The sequence below is a fragment of the Cervus canadensis genome, chromosome 13 (genome assembly GCF_019320065.1).
Source record: "Cervus canadensis isolate Bull #8, Minnesota chromosome 13, ASM1932006v1, whole genome shotgun sequence".
Classification (NCBI taxonomy): Eukaryota; Metazoa; Chordata; class Mammalia; order Artiodactyla; family Cervidae; genus Cervus; species Cervus canadensis.
Window position 1 is genome coordinate 5402064 of NC_057398.1, and position 19624 is coordinate 5421687.

At 52.3% G+C, this 19624-nt stretch overlaps 1 protein-coding gene across 1 annotated transcript in view; it reads right to left on the reverse strand.

Annotated features, from left to right (window-relative positions):
• Nucleotides 1–19624, reverse strand: part of PLXNA2 (plexin A2) — a 228887-nt gene that overhangs the window by 70138 nt on the left and 139125 nt on the right. Inside the window, exons 5-9 of the mRNA XM_043485126.1 lie at nucleotides 15541–15641; nucleotides 11359–11482; nucleotides 9503–9656; nucleotides 8708–8804; nucleotides 5477–5591 (exon numbers count right to left, since the gene is read on the reverse strand). Of these exons, the coding sequence (XP_043341061.1) occupies nucleotides 5477–5591; nucleotides 8708–8804; nucleotides 9503–9656; nucleotides 11359–11482; nucleotides 15541–15641 (591 nt within the window). The remainder of the gene's footprint in view (nucleotides 1–5476; nucleotides 5592–8707; nucleotides 8805–9502; nucleotides 9657–11358; nucleotides 11483–15540; nucleotides 15642–19624) is intronic.

A 19624-nucleotide genomic window follows, 5' to 3' on the forward strand; every position in this document is an offset into this window, starting at 1 on the left:
CTGGTTTAGCCATGGTGGGAGATGAGCTTTTCAAGTTGAAAGCCATACATACTCTGGCGCACACCCGCTTGCAAACACCATGTCACCGCTTAATCTGGCCCAGGGGGGCCCAGATTTCTGGGACCCCATCCGAGACCGGCTGCACTCTGAGTGGGGGAAAGGTCTGGCTTATGAACTTAAAAGCACTTAAGAGATGGCTCAGTTGAAATTCAAGCTCCTCATCTACAAAGCGGGCGTCCCACGTGGCGCTAGTGGGTAAGGAGCCCGCCTGTCAATGTAGGAGTCACTAGAGATGTGATTTCCGCCCCTGGATTGGGAAGATCCCCTGGAGGACAGCATGGCAACCCACTCCAGTATTCTTGCCTGGAGAATCCCATGGACAGAGGAGCCTGGTGGGCTACAGTCCATGGGGTCGCAAAGAGTCAGACACGACTGAAGAGACTTACCACACAGGCATCTATAAAATGGGGCCAGTAATACTTGATAACTCTAGGTTGCAGGCAAGAGGGACGTGAAGGTCTGTTGTCAGTGGTAATAAACTGGATTAACCATGTTAATATTATCACCGTATATTTCTCACGTGAACGCAGGATCAGAGGACTTCAACTTATTCAGTGCCAACTTGGGAACACTGCATTTCTGCATTTATGTGAGGATCATAGAAAACTGTTTAAATTTATCAGTTTATTCATCTAGGACAGAATTTACTTCATAGAATAGTTACAACTGAGATTAAAAAGATATATGTATAATGTTGCATATATAATAGACTCTCAACAAATGCTAACTATTAACATGTTTATTTTGAATTGCATTCACTCTAGGACCTCCCTGGTTCCTCAGACGGTAAAGAGTCTGCCCTCAATGCGGGAGACCCAGGTTCGATCCTAGAGTCGGGAATATCCCTGAGAGAAGGAAATGGCAATCCACCCCAGTATTCTTGCCTGGAAAATCCCATGGATGGAGAAGCCTGGAGGGCTACAGTCCATGGGGTTGCAAAGAGTCGGACACGACTGAGCGACTAACACTTGCACTTTCACTTAGCTCAGCGGTTCCTGGTTTTCAGGACTAAGCCCGGGATTGGTCATCAGCCCTTTGGAAAGAAGTAGGCAGATGTACCTCACATACTGGCCACCTTTGCATCTGGACGTGGTACTACTGACCTGTCTTCCATGGGCGGTTTCCATCTGTGCGAATGGATTTGTGTGGGTCCCTCTACACCTGGGGTTCCCCAGATGGCACTAGTGGTAAAGAACCCACCTGCCAATGCAGGAAATATAAGAGACGCAGCTTCGATCACTGGGTCCAGAAGATCCCATGGAGGAGGGCATGGCAACCCACTCCCGTATCCTTGCCTGGAGAATCCCATGGACGGAGGAGCCTGGCGGGCTACAGTTCATGGGGTCTCAAAGAGCTGGACATGACTGAGCGACTGAGGACCACACATACGCACTCCACACCCCGAACCCTCATGACCAACAGCACAGAGTCTGCTTGAGGTCAGGCCTGCAAGTGTAGCTGAGACCATGAAAACAGACAAGCGAACGGGTCCTGATTTTCTGGAGAGAGCGTCCTATACTCTGCCTGTTTGGATGCTTGAGTTCTCTGTAGCCTTAGGCAAAAAAGAAAAAAAAAACTAAAATTTTAGCATCTTGGTTACTACATCTGTCAAATATGAATTATGTGAAACTGCAGGTCTGTTGTGAGAATCAATTGAGATGCCATATGTCAGTGGTTCTCAATCTTCGGCTTACTCTGGGATGGGGCCCAAGAATTTGAATTTCTAACAAGTTCCCGAGTGATGCTGAGGCGGTTGGCCCCCCTCCCCCACCCTCCTGTCACAGGCGAGAGAAATGCAAATGTGTGATGTCTTAGCCTTGCTATACAAATCAATGGAGCTAATCAGTTATGTATTGTTTCTAAGAAGTAGATAGATGTAAAATTTTGGTTCAAATTGCAGTGGGGCCGGGGGGAGGGGGCTTACTGGAAGCATAAAAGATATTCTAGAAACCCCAAAGGGACAGCTTAGGGATCTCCAGTCCCCAGAAGAACATGAGGACGCCAGGAAGGACTCCCGACCGAATGAAGGAACCTCACTCAAGCTGAACACGCGCACCTCTGTGGTTCCCCCCATTTTCCGGATCGGGGCTTCCCCTGAAAGCAAACTTCGGACAGCAAGCAGCAGGGTCTGGGGGCTGTCAGCTGGGAAGTGATGTGTGAGGGGCTGCGGCTCTGCCATCTCCTGGGGTCCTGCCTCCCACTTCCCGTCCTGAGCTAAGTCAGGAGCCTGGGGGGCCCAGGGCTGCCCCTCCAAGAAAGCACATCCCAGGGGTGGGGCCTGGGGCCTGTCAGCAGGGTGAGGAGGAGGAGATGTTTCTCTCACTTCCAGGAGCAGACATTAAGGAGAGGAAATGAACATGGAGCGAGCCGGGAAGCCTCTGGCTTTCTCCCCAGGGCTCTTTTGGTTTTAATTTAATCCTGACTTGGGACGGCAGCCGCCTCTGCCAGGCCCGGCTCTCTGGAATTCTTGAGTTACCCGTGGCCGAGTCCAGGGACTTCTAGAGCGCGTGAGGGAGGCGGCAGGATCCAGCTCGCCCTCTGGGCCGCAGCCCCTGGCCCCACACGGGGCAGAGTTCCTGTCTTGCTGGGTCTCCCAGCCCCTGGCGCGCGCTCCTGGCTTGCAGGTCCCATCAGGCTCGGCTTTGGGTTTCTCTGGGCCTGAAGAAGCCCAGCTGCCAGGAGAAAATGAAGCGGCTTCTCATCCGGATGTCCACATCATCTTCCCTCTCTCTCGGCATTCTGTGGGCCTCCTCCACTTATTTCATCAACCAAGTAAGGAGGTTAAGGGCTTCCCTTGTAGCTCAGTCAGTAAAGAATCTGCCTGCAGTGCAGGAGACCCGGGTTCCATTCCTGGGTGGGGAAGATCCCCTGGAGAAGGAAATGGTAACCCACTCCAGTATCCTTGCCTCGAAAATCTCATGGACAGAGGAGCCTGGCGGGCTGCAGTCCACAGGGTCGCAAAGAGTCGGGCATGACTGAGCGACTAACACTTACTTACTGACCTAAGTTAGGAGGTTAGAAGTGTGAAGGTCAGTTTCTGAGGCCCTTCACTGCCCAGCCTTGGCCTCAGCGTCACCCTGCTCCTGGCGTCTGGCCTCCCCTGGCCGTTGTCCTGCGGAAGCCCAGGCTGGGCTCCCCCCCACTCCCAAACTCCCTCGGCTTGTGAGTCCTTTCCTATGGGTGAGAAGATGGGCCTGAAAGTGGTCTCAGCCTTCTGCAGGACCCCGGTACTGGGATTAATTTCCGATGCCCACTAAGACCAGCATGGCGCTTTCTGGTCAGCTACTTCAAAGCATCGAGACTGGCTGGAGGAAAGGCCTTCCCTGGAAGGTGCTCAGGGCCCCAGAGAACTGGCTCCATCCCGCGGAGGCACCTGTGGTTGGGTCTGCCTTAAATACCGCCTGTGGGCACCATCTGTGTGTCTCTCTTTCAAGACAGGCAGATTTCATTTTTTTTCTAGCTGAATATGACATATTGTTTCAGAAGCTAAGAAGAATTCAAGGCCGTGTGTATGTGTGTGTGTGTGTGTGCGTGCGTGCGCATGTGTTTGGGAAACCTTTCAAGGCTTACTTTCTTCTTAAATTAAAAGTTAAAAAAAAATAGCTTTATTGAGGTATAACTGGGCTTCCCAGGTGGCTCAGTGGTAAAGAACCTGCCTGCCAATACAGGAGACCCCTGGCTTTGACCCCTGGGTCAGAAGATCCCTTGGAGAAGGAAATGGCAACCCGTTCCAGTATTCTTTTCTGGAAAATCCCATGGACAGAGGAGCCTGGCGAGTTACAGTACATGGGGTTGCAAAACAGTCAGACCTGACTTATCGGCTAAACAATTGACAAATAAAATTGTAAGGTATTTAATACTGATGAGCCTATCACAGGGCAGGAATAGAGACGCAGACAGAGAGCACGGACTTGTGGACATGTCGAGAGGAGGAGAGGGCGGGACAGATCGAGAGAGTAGCACTGAAATACTTACGCCACCATTCGTGAAATGGGTAGCTAGCGGGAAGCTGCCGTAAAACACAGGGAACTCAGCCTGGTGCTCTGTGATACCTAGGCGGGTGGGATGGGGGTGGAGTGGGAAGGAGGCTCCAGGGGAGGGGATACAGGGACCTTTAACGGCTGATTCATATCCTTCTACAGCAGAAGCCAACACAACATTGTAAAGCAATTATCCTCCAATTAAAAAAAATTAAGTGTACAACACGATGACATGTTGACCAAGGTGCGCTTTCTTGGAAGCAACTGGTAGTTCTACCTCGATTAGGAGAGACAAGAGACTCTTTCTTGACATCTTAGACAAGGAGCTCCAAGGAACACTTCCTATTAATGATGTTTGTTTAAAGTGGTCACTGGTTCCTCGCATAGAGGAAGCAAATATGAAAGCATATTTCAGGCATGCATGCTACAGACTTTCACTGAAAAAGGCCCTGAGGATTTAATGATAAGACGTAACTCCTGTCTTTAAAGAGGTTGTAGTCTAGTGTAAGAGGGAGACAGATAAATGTCACAGCATATTTGTACATGCTACACAGTCACTTACTTACATTTACGGATTTCCTAAAAGGCAGAATGAGATGGGGATGTATATTCATGCACATGTGTGTTTGTGGGAATATGTAAGGTCTCTGCAGTTGTTCAAACCCAACTACTGGCCACCCTGGGGCATGAAAAACATTAGATATGAGAAAAGGACTTTGACCCAGCAGGCTTCATTGTCCTAAGGCCTACCGTGAGCTTTTAAGAAAGTGAACCTCAAGGAAACATCACTGGGTGGGATTATTTATTGGAAAGATAAGAAATTTAATATCTCCCTGTGTTGATAACAAAGGTGGAACTGGTCTTAGGGATGGCACATCGACAGTATCATAAAATATGACTTTAGCAAGCCTGGGTTCTTTTCACCAGTGGACTGCCTCTCTCTTCTATAAGGCCACCTACTCAGTCATACAAAAGAGTCAAAGAATCATTGAATTTTAGCCTAGGAAGAGAGGCTGGCATGAAAGAGTGGTTGAGAGTGAATGTTCTATTGAACTAGACTATGTCTGCAGCCAAGTAGAGGGCTTAAAACTCAGAACAAATGCCATTCTCTACACTCTTCTAGACCGTGGAGTCTGTTTGGTTGGATATGTTTCCTCTGAGCTTTCAGTCTGAGCCCTCGGCTCCCCTCGAACTTCTGAATGAATACAATTCTAGGAGTCTAGCAAATACAGCACACTTCTCCTTCTCGGGAGTATTTGCTGCCATTTCTTTTTTTTTTTTTTGGCTTTATAATACCAGGGCTTTGTAACCTCTCTGGAAGAAGCCCAACATGGACCAGGGCCAGGAGATGGCCAAGCTGTCAGACTGACCATCTGAAAAGGGAGGTCTGCTGAGATTCACTGGGGATGTTCTGTGCCTGGATGAGCCCCGCTCACCTCTGAAATGTTGATCCGGCCCTCCTGGAAGGAACAGGTGGTGGGGTCATGAGTGCAGAGGTTTCGGTATTTGCACCAGTGGCAGCGGAAGGCGCTGTTGACACAGGACAGGCACCTGCAGAGACACAGACGGCAAGAGGCAAAAGGGCGAACCCACGGGGAGCGAGGGTGCCGGGGCCCACGCGCCACCATGGAAGTCTGACATCCGAGTCTCATTCTCAGGGGGTGGACTGGGGGGCATCCCCAGCCCTGAAAATTGTGGCTTCTCCCTCTAAGATGCTCAGGGGACCAGAAAATTGCGTCCAGAGTGGGAATGATGTTTCCGAAAGCAGTGGAGTGCTAGAGCTGGTCTGTGTCAGCTCCTGGCAGCCAATTATTCATATTTTCAGGAACGTTGCAAGCGGGTCATTGACATGATAGCGGCTTGAAATGAGCCACAGAGGGAGTATTTATGCCATAGAAATTGGAAAATGCCACCTAGTAAGCTTTTCCCCCTGATTTCTGATAGCTAAACATTTGCCAGCCTAGCACCACTTATAAGAGGGAAGAGCCCAAGGAGGGCAGGGATAGGAACTGGGCCGACCTGGTTCCCGTTTTGCCTCTGCCCCTGCCATTAGGGCTGCCCCGAGTAAGTCACTTCACCTTCTGAATCAGATTTTCTTCGTCTGTCTGTACTAAAACTTTTCTGTCCATTCCATGGGGTTATTTTGTGTCAAACGAGATAACGTATAGGACATGGTTTTGAAAAATACAATGCTAAATGTGTCATTTTTAGGGGCTTAACTTATCTGTTATTTCAAGCTCTTAAATCATATTTGAGTGTTCACAGTTGGGTCCTATCACCTGTGTTTTGGAGTTTGAGCAGAGTGAATGGCATCAACTGATAACTCTGCCACCCTCTCCAAGTAGCCAGACGTGGTAGCGACAGGCTGTGTGTGGCTCCTGCCTTTCTCGCCAGGTAGGGCGCCTCTTTCCCTCCGGTTTCCCCTGCATTCTGTGTGTATCGTCTAGGTGCCCTGTGTGCGGTCAGACCACCATCAGGGAAATAGGTTCGGCCGGTGGAGTTGTTCTGCTTGCTCTTTGCCTAGTCCAGTCTTGTCTCCACTAGACCAGCCCGGCAGGCACACGGCCAGGTCTGCAAACTGGCGCCACCTGCTGGGGGGCTCTAACGGCTTTCGGGCAGATGGGGTTTGATCCAGGGGCCATTGGCTTATAAACCACAGGGGACTGGGCGTGTTTCCCCGTGCCAAATATTTTTATCCCCTTCTAGATATGCCCAAAGTCATTTCGTTCTCGAACTTAGGCCAGATGGATTGGGTCTTCCTCACAGCTTACGATTCAGCAAGTAAATCACAAAAATGGATCAAGGATGATGAGATTAGGATTCTTCGAGAACAGGCTTGTTGTCGACTTGCTAATTTGATGACCTCCAGTGGAGCACTTATTCCCTCTGGGCCTTAGTTTACCGCAGTAAAAGGAGAGGTTTGAACTCAATCCTGTGACTTATAACTGGAAGGATAGATAAGACAGTGCTTGGCAATAAAATGTCAAAGATACTTGCTTTTCTTTCTGCTAGAACTTGCTGCCTGTGACAGCATCTCCACTGCCACGGTAATCCACGGTTGAAAGTGGTGACATCACACCGGGTTGCCGTGGAGATGAGGATGTTCTCACAAGCAACTCGTTCCATCACCACTGCACCGGAACGTGAGAGGGAGGTCGGGGAGTTCCCACTCCAAGAAGCTCGCAGTTCCCAAAACAGGGTTAGCTGGGATTGGAACGCAGGGCTTAGGGGGCGATTTTATCCGGTTCAGCTTCTGCCACATACTACCTTGCCTTGGCTCCTCCCAGGCCACTTTTTATCACTTATTCTGTCTTCTCGGCACATCTATTGATTTGTCCCAAATGGGTCCAAGCGACGTCTCCTTCCTTAGCTACTCTGGAGACCTGAGAACTCCAGCAGATGATTCCCATCATGAAAATCCAGATCAGAAAAGGGGAGACGAACAAAGCTCATTTGTCTATTTTAACAGCTTAAAGGTTCCTTTAGGGCTTAGCTGCTAACAGGCCCTTTCCCCACACGGATAGCTGGGCCCATCATGGCCACAGCCTGGACCCTCAGACTTGACGCCACTGGAGTCCTCAGGCGGATCCTGTCCTGGGCAACAGGAAGGATGGGTCCACAGAACATTCCCAGGTACTTCTCCCTCTGGCCTGGAGCTCTTGGTTGATCTCTGCTTTTGCCTATGACCAGGGTTATGTGGCCCTTACGTGGCCCTATTACAGAGACCCAGGTCGCTCTTTTTCTAAATCAAACAGTGCATGAGTTTCCAGATGACATGGAAAGAGTCTCAGTTTCACTTCAAGAGAAGACGGGCAGAAACTAAGTGTGGGTCCCTCTCCTCCACTCCTGGCCCTGATTTTTACTTATGAAATGCACCCAGCTTCCGGCACAGCTCTAAGTACCCACAGCATTCAGCTGCTGGACGTGGCTGGTGAGGTCAGATGGGCGGCACCTAAGCCCCTCTGGGACCGATGGTTGGGTCTGGTTTTCCCTTCCTCCTTGAAAAGCTGAAGGCTCAGTGTGGACCCCGGTAGAGTTGAAAGCCTCCTCGCCCTGCCCCAGCCCGGGTCCTTTATTTGGTCCCCAGCCCGGCCCCTTCCTCTGAGGCTGCCATCTCTGAGTCCTTCTTCATGTGCCCATGGATGATGTGGCTAAGTTCCGCCGGCTGTCAATCTCCACGTTCAAAGCCACCACCCACTGGCATAAAAGGGAGGACTTTTCTTCGGGCCCCTGGGCCGTGACTTCTGTTTCTACTTCAAACCCTTTTTAACTCTTAGCTTGAGAGTTGGGGGTAGGGTGAGTTGCAAGGGAGACTACATGTGATCAGAGGCTGTGGAGAGTGTAATGCTGTTCAGTTTGGTATAACTGAATAAACGGAATATAACTGAAATATTTATGGGGCACTTTACGCTGTTCTAGACAAAGTGCCACGTCTGATCAGGAGACTGGGTGGTGAATGTAAGACAATTCTTGTCCTATGGGAACTTAGGAAAACCCCCCACACATATCCAGACCCAGGGCAAGGCAGGCGGCTTCTGGCCTGGCCTGCCCATGACCCACTTGCTCACCAGTCTCCTCGGACCTCATCTCTAAGGGAGGGTGCGGGTCTAGGTGGCCTTCCCGCTCTGACCCTGAAGGATTACGAGTGCCGCTAGGGGCGTGCTTACAGTTGGTGGGCGCTGCAGTTGTAGAACTTGAACTCAGTGCTGACGAATATCTTCCCTGTCTCCTTGGATCTCAGCTGCAGCTCTAGCCCAAACCAGTCTGGAAAAAAAGGGGAAAAAAAGGAGAGTGTTACAAGCTGGGAGCCCAGTGGAGAGGCTGGGGCTAAATCATTCAGCCACTCTGGGGCTCCCATGGGGCAGTGATGGCAGATGGAGCTTTCCTGAGTCCTCTTCCAAGAGAGTCCCTATCATCCTTCTGATGACCAGCCCATCACTGAGACCCAGACACCGCATGCCCCCCTCTTAGGGAGGAGGTGATGGATCAGATCCTACAGAGTCCTCTGCCTAGGTTGAATATGTTCAGTTACTGAAAGACTGTTAGAAATATCAGGTCACCAATATAAAAATAAAACAAAAAAATATATATATATATCAGGTCAAAGCCTCTAAAAGTCCACAGTTCTATGGAGAGAACCTACTAAAAACCACTGGCTGAAGCCCCTGCCATTCCCTGAAGGGAAGGGAAGTCTGGAAAAACTCTTATGCACACTGTGGAGGCTTAACCCAAACGGGAGACAGGGACCTCCCTCTTCCGGAAATTTCCTTGGGGCATGACAGTTTGCTTTCAAACTTAAATGGGTTTATAAGTCAAATGAGTGTCTGGCTTAAGAAGATCTAGTCAGGCAGCTGCCAGTCAGTCTGTGCCGGCACTTGCCACCCTGTCCCCTGGGTCCCCGACTCTGGGCCAGCCTGATCGAGCAGCCCGAGCATTCAACGCCCACTGCAGACGCTTCTTACCCTGATCCAGAGGGATGACAGGCACGTCCTTGGGTCCCGGTGAGATGCAGATGACCTGGCTCCCAGATACCTGTCCCTCTACCTCCGTCAGGTTGCCAAAGGCACAGGAGATGCCCACAGACAGATCGGGGGCATCGCTCACAACCAGGCTGAGCTGTGGGCGGAGCAGAGAGACGATGCTGTGGGAAGGCCCCGCAGGGCTCGGGAGACCTGGGCTCCAGGCCTGGCCCTGCCGCTGTCCACTTGCTCACTCCTCTCCCTGACCTCATCTAGGAAGAGGATGTCAGTCCAGGAGACCTTTCAGCTTTGACACGGAGCCGGTACAGTAGCTCTGCGAGGGGTGTTGCAGGGTCAGTGGTCTCTATTATTAATATTACTTTTCAGTCTTGTCCAGAGTCATAAAGCACTGGGGGGAGAGGAAGGGATGCTAGGGGTGGGGGAAGGTCTCAAAACCCATCTCAGCCTGAGCTCGTTTTGACATGAAACCACAGAAACTTGAAAGCCAGTCATGAATTGAGCCCGTCACAAATAAGCCTTAGCTCCGGTTCATAGGAGAACACGTGTCTAGCCTGGAGGTTTATAAGGCGTTTACCACTTGGCTGGCTCCCCTCCCTGGCTGTCACTCAGGGGCTGCCTACCAAGGTGGGGGGCTTCTATTCTCTGTCAGCCTCTGGCTCTCTGCCCCCCGAGTGCTCCCCGAGAGCAGGGCAGTTGCCTCACAAGACTCTTAGGGGAGCAGAGAAAGGAAGGAAGTGGACACCAATGCCCTGGATGATGTCTGCGGTTCCCTAGGCTTCCAGGGAGGCAGGCCAGTGGTCTGCAGGCTTTTCGAGTTTGAATATCTTCCTCTGAATGGTAAAAATATCACAGACTGTTACAAGAATGATCGAGGAACCATTTAATAGCAAAACACCGCTCTGAATTCCATGTCCTCGGAAGTGGGTTTGTACTAAATGACGACAATATGATATCTAAGTGGTGTTGGACACGGGAGGTGAGGAACGTGACACCCAGTGGGGAGTGCCCAGGGGGGTTCGTGGTGGCAACACCCTGTGTCCTCCAAGAAGAGAGTCCTGAGGGAGGGAGGTCTCGCTTTGTCCTCTCAGGATGCCTGGAGGGCTTTCTCAGCCCCAGCGGCCATCACCTAGCCTTTCCATACATTTGTCTGCCGCTGAATCTCTGCCCGTTTCGTTTCCATGGGGCCAAGAGACTTAGGTACAAACTGCTGTTTGTTCCCTCAGCTCTGCGGGAGCTAAAACCTCCTGGTGGGGATGAATGAACGCAAGCCTTGGAAGGTTCATTAAGTAATTAGCATTCGTGAATGCCCATAAAACCTCCAGAAGGAAATAACCGTACAGGGCCCAAGGACTTGGAGTATTTGGGATTGCACCTAGACAGGTGTGGAAGGACTGCTGTATTCTCTTTAATATTCTCTTTCGGCACACCCCGTGAATTAAGCCTCAGTCTTTCTGCGTCTGTCTGTCCATCTGTTTGTCTGCCTCTCACATACGCATACAAAGGCAACTCCAAGTTCCTGTGAGTGACTGTACCAGGCGGTCCCTTGAAATCTATATCATTCACCACAGAATGGGATGGGATTGCATGATGTGGCAGAGGCCTGGTACTAAATGCAAAATGTAGTTTTACAAAACAGACCCGTGGGTGATGAATCTGCAAGGAGTGGGGCAAATGACTGGGTCCTGGGCAACGACAGGCGTTACCGTAGTTTTCCCACAAAATGTCCTCGGAGCGCGTGAAGTCTGATCCATTTGCACGGTGCTGGCGCGCTCAAGGATCACACCCACGCTTGCGCTTGCGCTGCGCCCCGCCCCCAGGCCCCGCCCGGGCGCACTCACCAGCCGGCTGTGCTCAGACACGGAGATGCTGCTGGGCTGCACCTCGAGCCTCACGCACTGGCTGATGCTGGCGGCAAATCGGTTAGGCTCCCAGGCCCGCTGGCACCGGTCCCTGCGGGAACACCTGCCACAGACAGACGCACAGGGGTGAGTGGGGGGGCTCTGCTGCGCTGAGGCCCGTGTCCATCTTCTAGGGACGAGCTTCACTTCTTCCAGAGGGCTCGGGGACGCCCAGATGGTCTCCACTGCGGCCAAAGACAGACTAAGGCGGGGCCTTCCCTGGTGGCTCGGTGGGAAAGAATCTGTCAGGGGAAGCACACTGGCTGAAACCGCCCACCCTGGCCAGGCGCCGTAGTAACCACTGGCATGTGTTGTCTTACGACAGGAGGTCCTGGTGAGGAACACGGAACTAATGAGCCACCACCCACCAGAAGAGTCCGGGAAAGGTCAAAAGGAGACACCACACGTCCGACCACCTCCCAGAATCCTCCTCGCTGGCATCCATCTTGGCTGAACAAGGCGTGCACCACCAGGAAGGACTCTGAGTCAGAATGATTGGGCTAAAGACAACCTGGAAACTAGTCCCATCGCTGTAAGACCAGAGACTGTGAGCCACGTGGTGGAGCGGTTCTCCCGGGTTCCCTCACCCTCCTGCTTTCTGCCCAGTGGCCTTTCCAATAAAGTCTCTTGCTTTGTCAACACGTGTATCTCCTCGCACAATTCATTTCTGAGTGTTAGACAAAAGACCAGTTTTGGGCCCTGGAAGTGGTCCCCCTTCCTTCCTGTAACAAATCTGCTTGCCACTGCAGGAGCCACGGGTTCAGCCGCTGATTCGGGAAGATCCCACATGCTGTGGAGCAACTAAGCCCGTGCCCCACAAGCCCAAAGCCTGTGTTCCAGAGCCCCAGGGCTGCAACTTCTGAAGCCCACGCACCCCAGAGCCCATGCTCTGAAACAAGAGAAGCCACGGCAACGAGACGCCCAAGCGCTGCAACTAGAGAAAAACCCACGCAGCGACAGAGACCCGGGACAGCCAAAAATAATAAAAAACAAATTAGAAAATCATTTAAAAAGAGGACAGACTAACAGAAGTGGGATCAACACCCCCCGCCCCCCAACACGAGAGCTGCAGTTTAGACATAAAGAATAGCTCTTGTAGACAGCATCTCAGTGAGTGAGGGACGGAAGGTTGGGGAACAGAAGAAGCATCAGGCCAGAGGCGAAGAATCTGAACTCTGGAGCCAGGCTGCCTGGGTTCTAACCCAGATCTACAGCCTAGTAGCTGTGGCCCCATTGGGCAAGTTCCTGGAAGACCCCACGTCTCAGTTCCCCCAGCTGTAAAATTCTGGGCCCAATGATAATACTGTATCTCACAGGCCTGATGTAAGTAGTAAATGAATTAGTGTTTAGAAAACGGCCTGTTCTTGGCCCTACTAAGAAAAATATTAATGATGATGGCTATGGATGTTATTATTATCTGCCCCCCCAGGGACATGTAAAACCCTGGACAGGGTCTTAGCTGTGTGGGATAGCGTGCGTGTGACCCTGTGGCTGGATTCCCGGCTCTTTGAAGGCAGGGGCCATGTTTTATTCATTGAGATAGTCCACCTGTCACGTGGTATATTTTCAATAAATGTTTGTGAAACACGGAGGCAGGCAGGGAGGCGCGGGCAGGGTTTCCTTTGTCAGGAAGTGCGCGTGGCAGCTTCGTCCCACACCTTCATCTCTGGAGCTTGGCGCCGCGGGCCGCAGCAGCAGGTGGGCACTGTGACCCCTGCCCGCAGGGGCGTGTGGTGGCCCCTGGGAATATGCTCCAGGGCTGGCGCTTCTCCAACCAAAGCGCCCCCTCCGCTGACGCGACAAGAGTCCACCACCCAGCGGAGATTCCCACCGAACTCCCCCCAAAGTCCCTCCCCCCGACCCTTCCTTGCCAGGCACATAATGGATCTAAATATGAACGCTGTCAAAGGAAAGAATTATGGAGGTTTAAGTGAATCCTTAAGATAGCTCTAAAGTGAGCTCTTGACTGGAGCCTTTATCTCATTGACTCACTGAAATGGCTCTTTTTTATCATACTATTTATGGCAACAGCCCCAACAGAGATAAATAGCCTCCGAGACAATAACACACTTGCAAGAGCAAGGCATACAGAAGAGGCAGGAGGGTTTCAGATCCACTCCGCCCCCGACCCCCGGAACCAGAGGCTGTTGAGCAACCTCCCTCAAGCCCTCTGCCTCCGCTCAAATCCAGCGTGTGGTCCTGGCCACTGGAGGTGGTCCCTCCACTCGCCCCGTCACCCAGGCGAGGGGATGGCGGGAGGGCGGGAAACCTGGAGGGGCCGGAAACCTGGAGGGGCCGAAGATGAGACGGGCCAGGAGTAGAGAAAAGTCCAGGTGAAACTGGGGAAAAGCTTGTTCCCCACGTGGTGCAAGAGGCAAGCTGAGCTGTTGGAAGGAGGGGTGCATCCCTGGGATGTGATGACGGGGAAGGGGCTCAGAGTGCAGAGGAAACCTGAGACCCTGAGGGGGTGGAGTCATTCTAAGTCAGCCCCACAGACCTGACCCAGGAAGAGGATGGGTGGTCTGGGAGACTCGGACATTGTGGCTAGGTTGGCAGGGAGGAGCAGGGAGCGGGTGGTATGGCTTGACCTGCCCACCGCCCAGTGAGGGGGCCAGGTGACCCCAGGCCACTGCGAGGAGCTGGGGGTGGCTGTCGGGTTCCATGGAGGAAGAAACCCTCGTGAGGAAGGAGAGCCTGCTGGCTGTCGGGCTGGCCTCACTGATGGGAACCCCATCGTAGTCACCTCTCAATGCTGGAGACCCAGGTTTGATCCCTGGGTTGGGAAGATCCCCTGGAGAAGGAAATGGCGACCCACTCCAGTACTCATGCCTGGAAAATCCCATGGACCAACGAGCCTGGTGGGCTACGGTCCACGGGGTCGCAAAGAGTCGGACACGACTGAGCAACTTCACTTTTCCCCTTGCGGCATTCCTGGGGCCCAGCGGGGGTGCCGTCAGTATCTCTGCCACTTGTCCAACCCACATGGCACCACTCCGTCTGGGTTCTGGTGAGGGCATTTCTGGCAAAAACTTTTTTGAGGAGCCGCTTACCTCCAAATCTAAGCAGGGAACCAGTGTGTGTGGGCGCCAATCCAGTCCGGATTTTGCATCTGCGAGGCGCCTGCTTTGCTCCCTCCCTGCATAGCCCTTCCAACACCTGCTGCGGAGGCTGGAAGCCAAGAGTGATTGTGCAGGACCCTGAACTCTGGCCCTCCGCCTCCACCCCCACCCTAAACCGGCACTTCTCCTGGGGGTGCTCTGCTGGCTGGCACAGAGCCCTGGAGTTTCCGAGTCCACTGGGGAGCAGAATTCCTAGCCAGCAGCTCCCCACCCGCTTTGGAGTTTCTTCCCTCTGCTCTCCCTCTGGGGCTCTTGGAGTTAGGAAGTTTAAGTGCGATTTTCCATTTCTATTGAGCTGGTATTCAGTGGCAGGGGGTGTATCTGAAAAGGGATTCGAGGCCAGTTGGAGTGAGATGTAGACTTCTTGGAATCAGGGACTGATGAGGCCAGAAGGGTCCTCCCAAGGGTTCCGAGTCCATGATCATCATTTTGACTTGTGTAGCTTATCCTGAGCTTTCTTACTGCCAAAGCATTTATATTTAGCATTTAATCCTCATGGTTCACCTGTGAGGTAGGCATTATCCCTTTTCAGTGACGGGGAAAAGGAGGCCCAGGGTTGTCAGTGGACCATCCTGGGTCACACGGCTGCTCACCGAAGTCCAAACTCCAGGAAGGAGGTGCCTCATTCTGGCTACACTGAGGAGGTTCTTGGGAAAACTAGAGATGCTTCAACTTCCCTTGTGAGTTCTTCCAACACCACTAGCCTCCCCTGCAGCAAAGGTACAGACTTCAGAGCAGCTGGCCAGGGGTGGAGGGAGTAGGGGTTGGGTTTTGGAGGTGAGACCACAGAGGCACTGCCCTTGGAAAGAAGGTCACTCACGGCCTCTCTTCCTCTTTGCTTTCAGCACTCTGACCGCAATTAGAATTACTGCTCAGCAGAGGGAAATTCCTCTCTCCCTGCAAACTGAGGTCACATTCCTCATCAACACTCCCAGGAAAGTACCTGGTCTTCTGCATTCCAGGTTTTTTTTTTTTTTCTTTTTCCAGACTGTGCCGAACTTACATGTTGTGCAGGGCACACCAGCCGCAGTGAGGGTCCCCCGAGCTCAGGCACTCCCCGCAAGTTGTGTACTGCTCACAGGATTCCACGGGGACCCTGGTGATCTGGCCGAGAGGGAAAAGACAGCAGGTTAGATCAGGGAGTGATGCCTCCAGACGGTGTGTTCAGACTCAGTTACACCTAACCACTGTAGCTCAAATGGGAAAGAATCTGCCTGCGATGCAGGAGACCTGAGTTCAATCCCTGGGTCAGGAAGATCCTCTGGTGGAGGGCATGGTAATCCACTCCAGTATTCTTGCCTGGAGAATTCCACGGACAGAGGAGCCTGGCGGGCTACAGTTCATGGAGTCGCAAAGAGTCGGACACGACTGAGCAACTCACACACACACACACACACACACGCACACCTCTCCCCTCGAGAGGTGAGACAACAGGGCTGAATCGGTCCTTCAGTGTCCCATCTGCTTCCCCTGCATGAGGCAGGTACAGCTAAGAGTCCCCAGGCTTCTGGCCTTTCCCAGAGGTGAGAGCAAGCCCTCCAGCCTCTCTCTGCCTGCGCAAAAGTCCTTGGGAGGGCTGGGCCTGCTCCTGGAAGATGCTGGAAATGGTTAACTGTGCTGAAAGGCCATTGAGTGCCACCAACTAGTCTCTGAAGAGCTTTCAGCTGGGCTCAGGCTGAGACATCCTGCCTGCAAAGAAAACATTGATAAATAAAAAGAGAGAGAAGGAGAAACTTTCCCTATCAAATAATATTCACTAAGTGGCACAGTCTTTTTACAGCCAAGCAAACGTACCACCTGGATCCAATTACCCCATTCTCTGATGTCTGTATTCAATTTCTCTAGTAAATCTCCCGTCCTTTGAAAAGTCTGGCTAAATGGGAACAGAGATGAGCTGCCTGTCTGATGCTGTCTTGCTGGGGAAAGAGGGAGTGTGTAGCTCAAGCCCGTGACCCCCCAGAGCAGGCAGCCTTCTCCTCCTGGCTTCCGGGTGAGGCCGTGCGGGGACAGAAACCAGGCCTGTGCGCTCATTACTCACCCTTACCTGCCCAGCGGGTGTAACATGAAGGCCAGGCAGAGGGTCAGAAGATTGAAGTCTTGCATTCGGTATGTCCCAGGTATTTGTTGATGGCTGAGCCCGCAGGCTGCTGGGCTGCAAAAACATTTGCTAGGCTGGGAATGGGATCTCATTTGTTAGGGCAGAGAGGTCCCCCACCTACTGGACGTGTGAAGTCAAGCGGAAACACAACCTGTGGTCCAGCGGCCCAGTGTTCCGCCTCTGGCAGGGGGATGAAGGGCCTGATGGAGATGCCTTCACAGCATCCTCCTGAGAGGCTCGGGATGGAGTCTAACACGGCTCACCCAGCAACTGTTTATCAGATGTCACTGCGACAAGGCTCCAGTGCTGTGTGCTAGAGAAACTGCAGCGAACCGGACACAGATCTGCCCCCCGCAGAGCATGCAGCCCGCGGGACTTGGTAATTGCAATCCAAGACCTACTCTACATTGTGGCGAACATCCAACGCAGGCGAGGGGTATATGCCCTGGGGGCCTTGGAAGCTTAAAGGACGGGCCGCCCAGCACAATCTGTTTGGAAAACGGACCAGTAGCTGAGTATGGGTGAGTCAGGGTAAGAGTGGGTCTGCTGCAGATGCCTGGAAGGGCCTTCCTAGCTGAGAGATCACCACATGCAAAAGTAATCATGGCTATTGGCGCATGAGAACTCAGTCCTGGCCGAGTCTTTCGCGACCCCATGGACTGTAGCCCGTCAGGCTCCACTGTCCATGGAATTTTCCAGGCAAGAATACTGGAGTGGGTTGTCATTTCCTTCTTCACGGGATCTTCCAACCCAGGGATCAAACCCGCATCTCCTGTGTCTCCTGCTTTGGAAGGTGAATTCTTCACCACTGCACCAGCTGGGAATCGTGGCTAAGTTCAGCCTAACTCAAGTGTGGAGTGCACACTCGATGCGATGAGCTGAGAGATGAGGCTGGTGGGTGTAACCAGGGGTCAGATCATGAAAGGTTTGGGGTACCAACCCCAGAAACCTTCCTTCTCTGTCGGGTGCCCCCTCCACTCATTCTCCCCACATCATAACACTTAACATTCTGAATTACAAAGCTTTCCCCTCCGAGTGACATGATCAGCTTTAAGCATTCCTGAGTTGCCTTTAATAATAAAATAAATGAAATGCAGAAAGCCTAAGTGTAAAATCTGGAACTTCAGTTGAAAAAAGTGGATATTCTAACTGGAGCTTGGAGGACAGCTGGTTTGAAATAGCTCATGCATGACAGGTGTGTGAGTCTGAGCGGACTCTGAACTCAGAGGTCCAATCGGACCCGACAGGGTGATGGCACGGCTCTGGGGGCTAACTGGGTCACGGGCCGCGTTAATGGACGTGGAGTCAGGACGGAGGTGCCCGACCCTGGGGAGCTCCCAGTTCAGGGCTGGGCGGCCTGCCCCTGGAGAAGTGCGGCCCCAGCAGACAGACTTCCCAGAAGGGTGGTCACAGTGGGACGGCACCCAGCGCTGGCATCTGAGATACAGCTCGAGAGACCTGGATGTTTCTTTAGCTAAGAGAAGATAAATCTCAAGGTGGACACAGACGCGGTCTACTGCAGTTTGAAGCGCAGCGCTGTGACGGAGATGAGACCCAGGGGTGAAGAGTTTCAGGAACGCGCGACCGAAGAATGTCAAGGCTGTCCAGTAATGCAGCAGACCTGGGTTCTAGCAGGGACTCCCGTCCATGGGAGGCAAGAGCCGAGTCAAGGGGGCATGTGTCTGGGAAGCTGTGGAAGGTATACTTCTGCACCCAGAGGAAGGCCGCCTGAGTCCTTCCAGCTCTGACTTTCAGGATTCTCCTAACTCATCCCTGAGACTGCTGAATGACGTGGACGGTTCAAAGGTAACCTCCAGCCATACCACCGGCCTTAAGGAGCCCCCACGGACCCCTGACTCGCGGCCTGCGATTCCTGCCAGCAGCACCTTTCTTGCATGTGCCTGCTGGATGCTCTCCCTGCGGGCCCTTCCCCGCGCCTGGGGACCCTCAGCCCTTCAGGGTATCTGTGACCCCAGTCGCCCAGGGGGGCTTCCGCTAGCGCCCTCCCCCTCCCAACCCACCCTTGGAAGCCTGAGAGCCGCAGTCCAGTGCCCGGCCTCCCTTTCCTGGGTTTCGGGCTCCGTGTGAGTGATGTCTGCATCTGGCTGGAAATTAAAACAACTGTCTGCATTGCATTCGGCCCGTCTGTCAAAACACAGCCCTGCTCTCAGCAGCTGGGGAACAGGGCCCTGAATGGGAGCAGTGTCTCCGGCAACAAAGCCCACTTTCACGCCAAGTGCCGCGGAGATAGTGAGAAGCCTGTTCTTCTCCAAACATGAAACCAACTGCACAACTATTTTCCTGTTTCCTGGGCCCTCCTGGTGGGAATTTTTTTTTTTTTTTTTAATACACAGAGGTGAAGAGCAAAGTGAAACAGGAAACTTTTATGGGAGTGGGAGTCCTAAAACTTGAATTTATTCTCTTCTCTGAGATCTAACAGCCATACACAAACCAGAGGAAAGAAACGTCACAGGGTACTGGAGGGAGGCGCTCAAAGTCAGGTGTTTCCATGGGCGCTCTGTCTTTCCTATAATCATGTGCTTCCATATTCATTCATCAACTCGTAGTCATTGATCACATCATACAGAAAGGCCAGTGCTGGGCACTTTAGGGCAATAAAATCAACAGCAGCATTAAAACACAGCCATCACCTTCAAGTTGCAAGCAGACTAGTAATAAAAACAAGAAAAGTGATGTGTGTTCTAAGAGAGATATGGAAAGAGGGCTGAGGGAGTTCAGAGCAAAGAAAAAACTCCTTCTACATCTATGCCATCCAACATGTGGGCCCGTGTGGCTACCAGCATCTGGAAGGGGCTAGTTGGAATTGAAACAGCCTCTAAAGACAACCGTATGCACAAGACTGAGCATGAAAAACCGGAATGTAAAATAGCACATTAACAATTCTTGTTGACAAGTGTTGAGAAAATTTAGTGAATTTTGGGTTATAAACCTACCTACTGATTTCAGCTGCCTCTTCTTACTTTTAAAA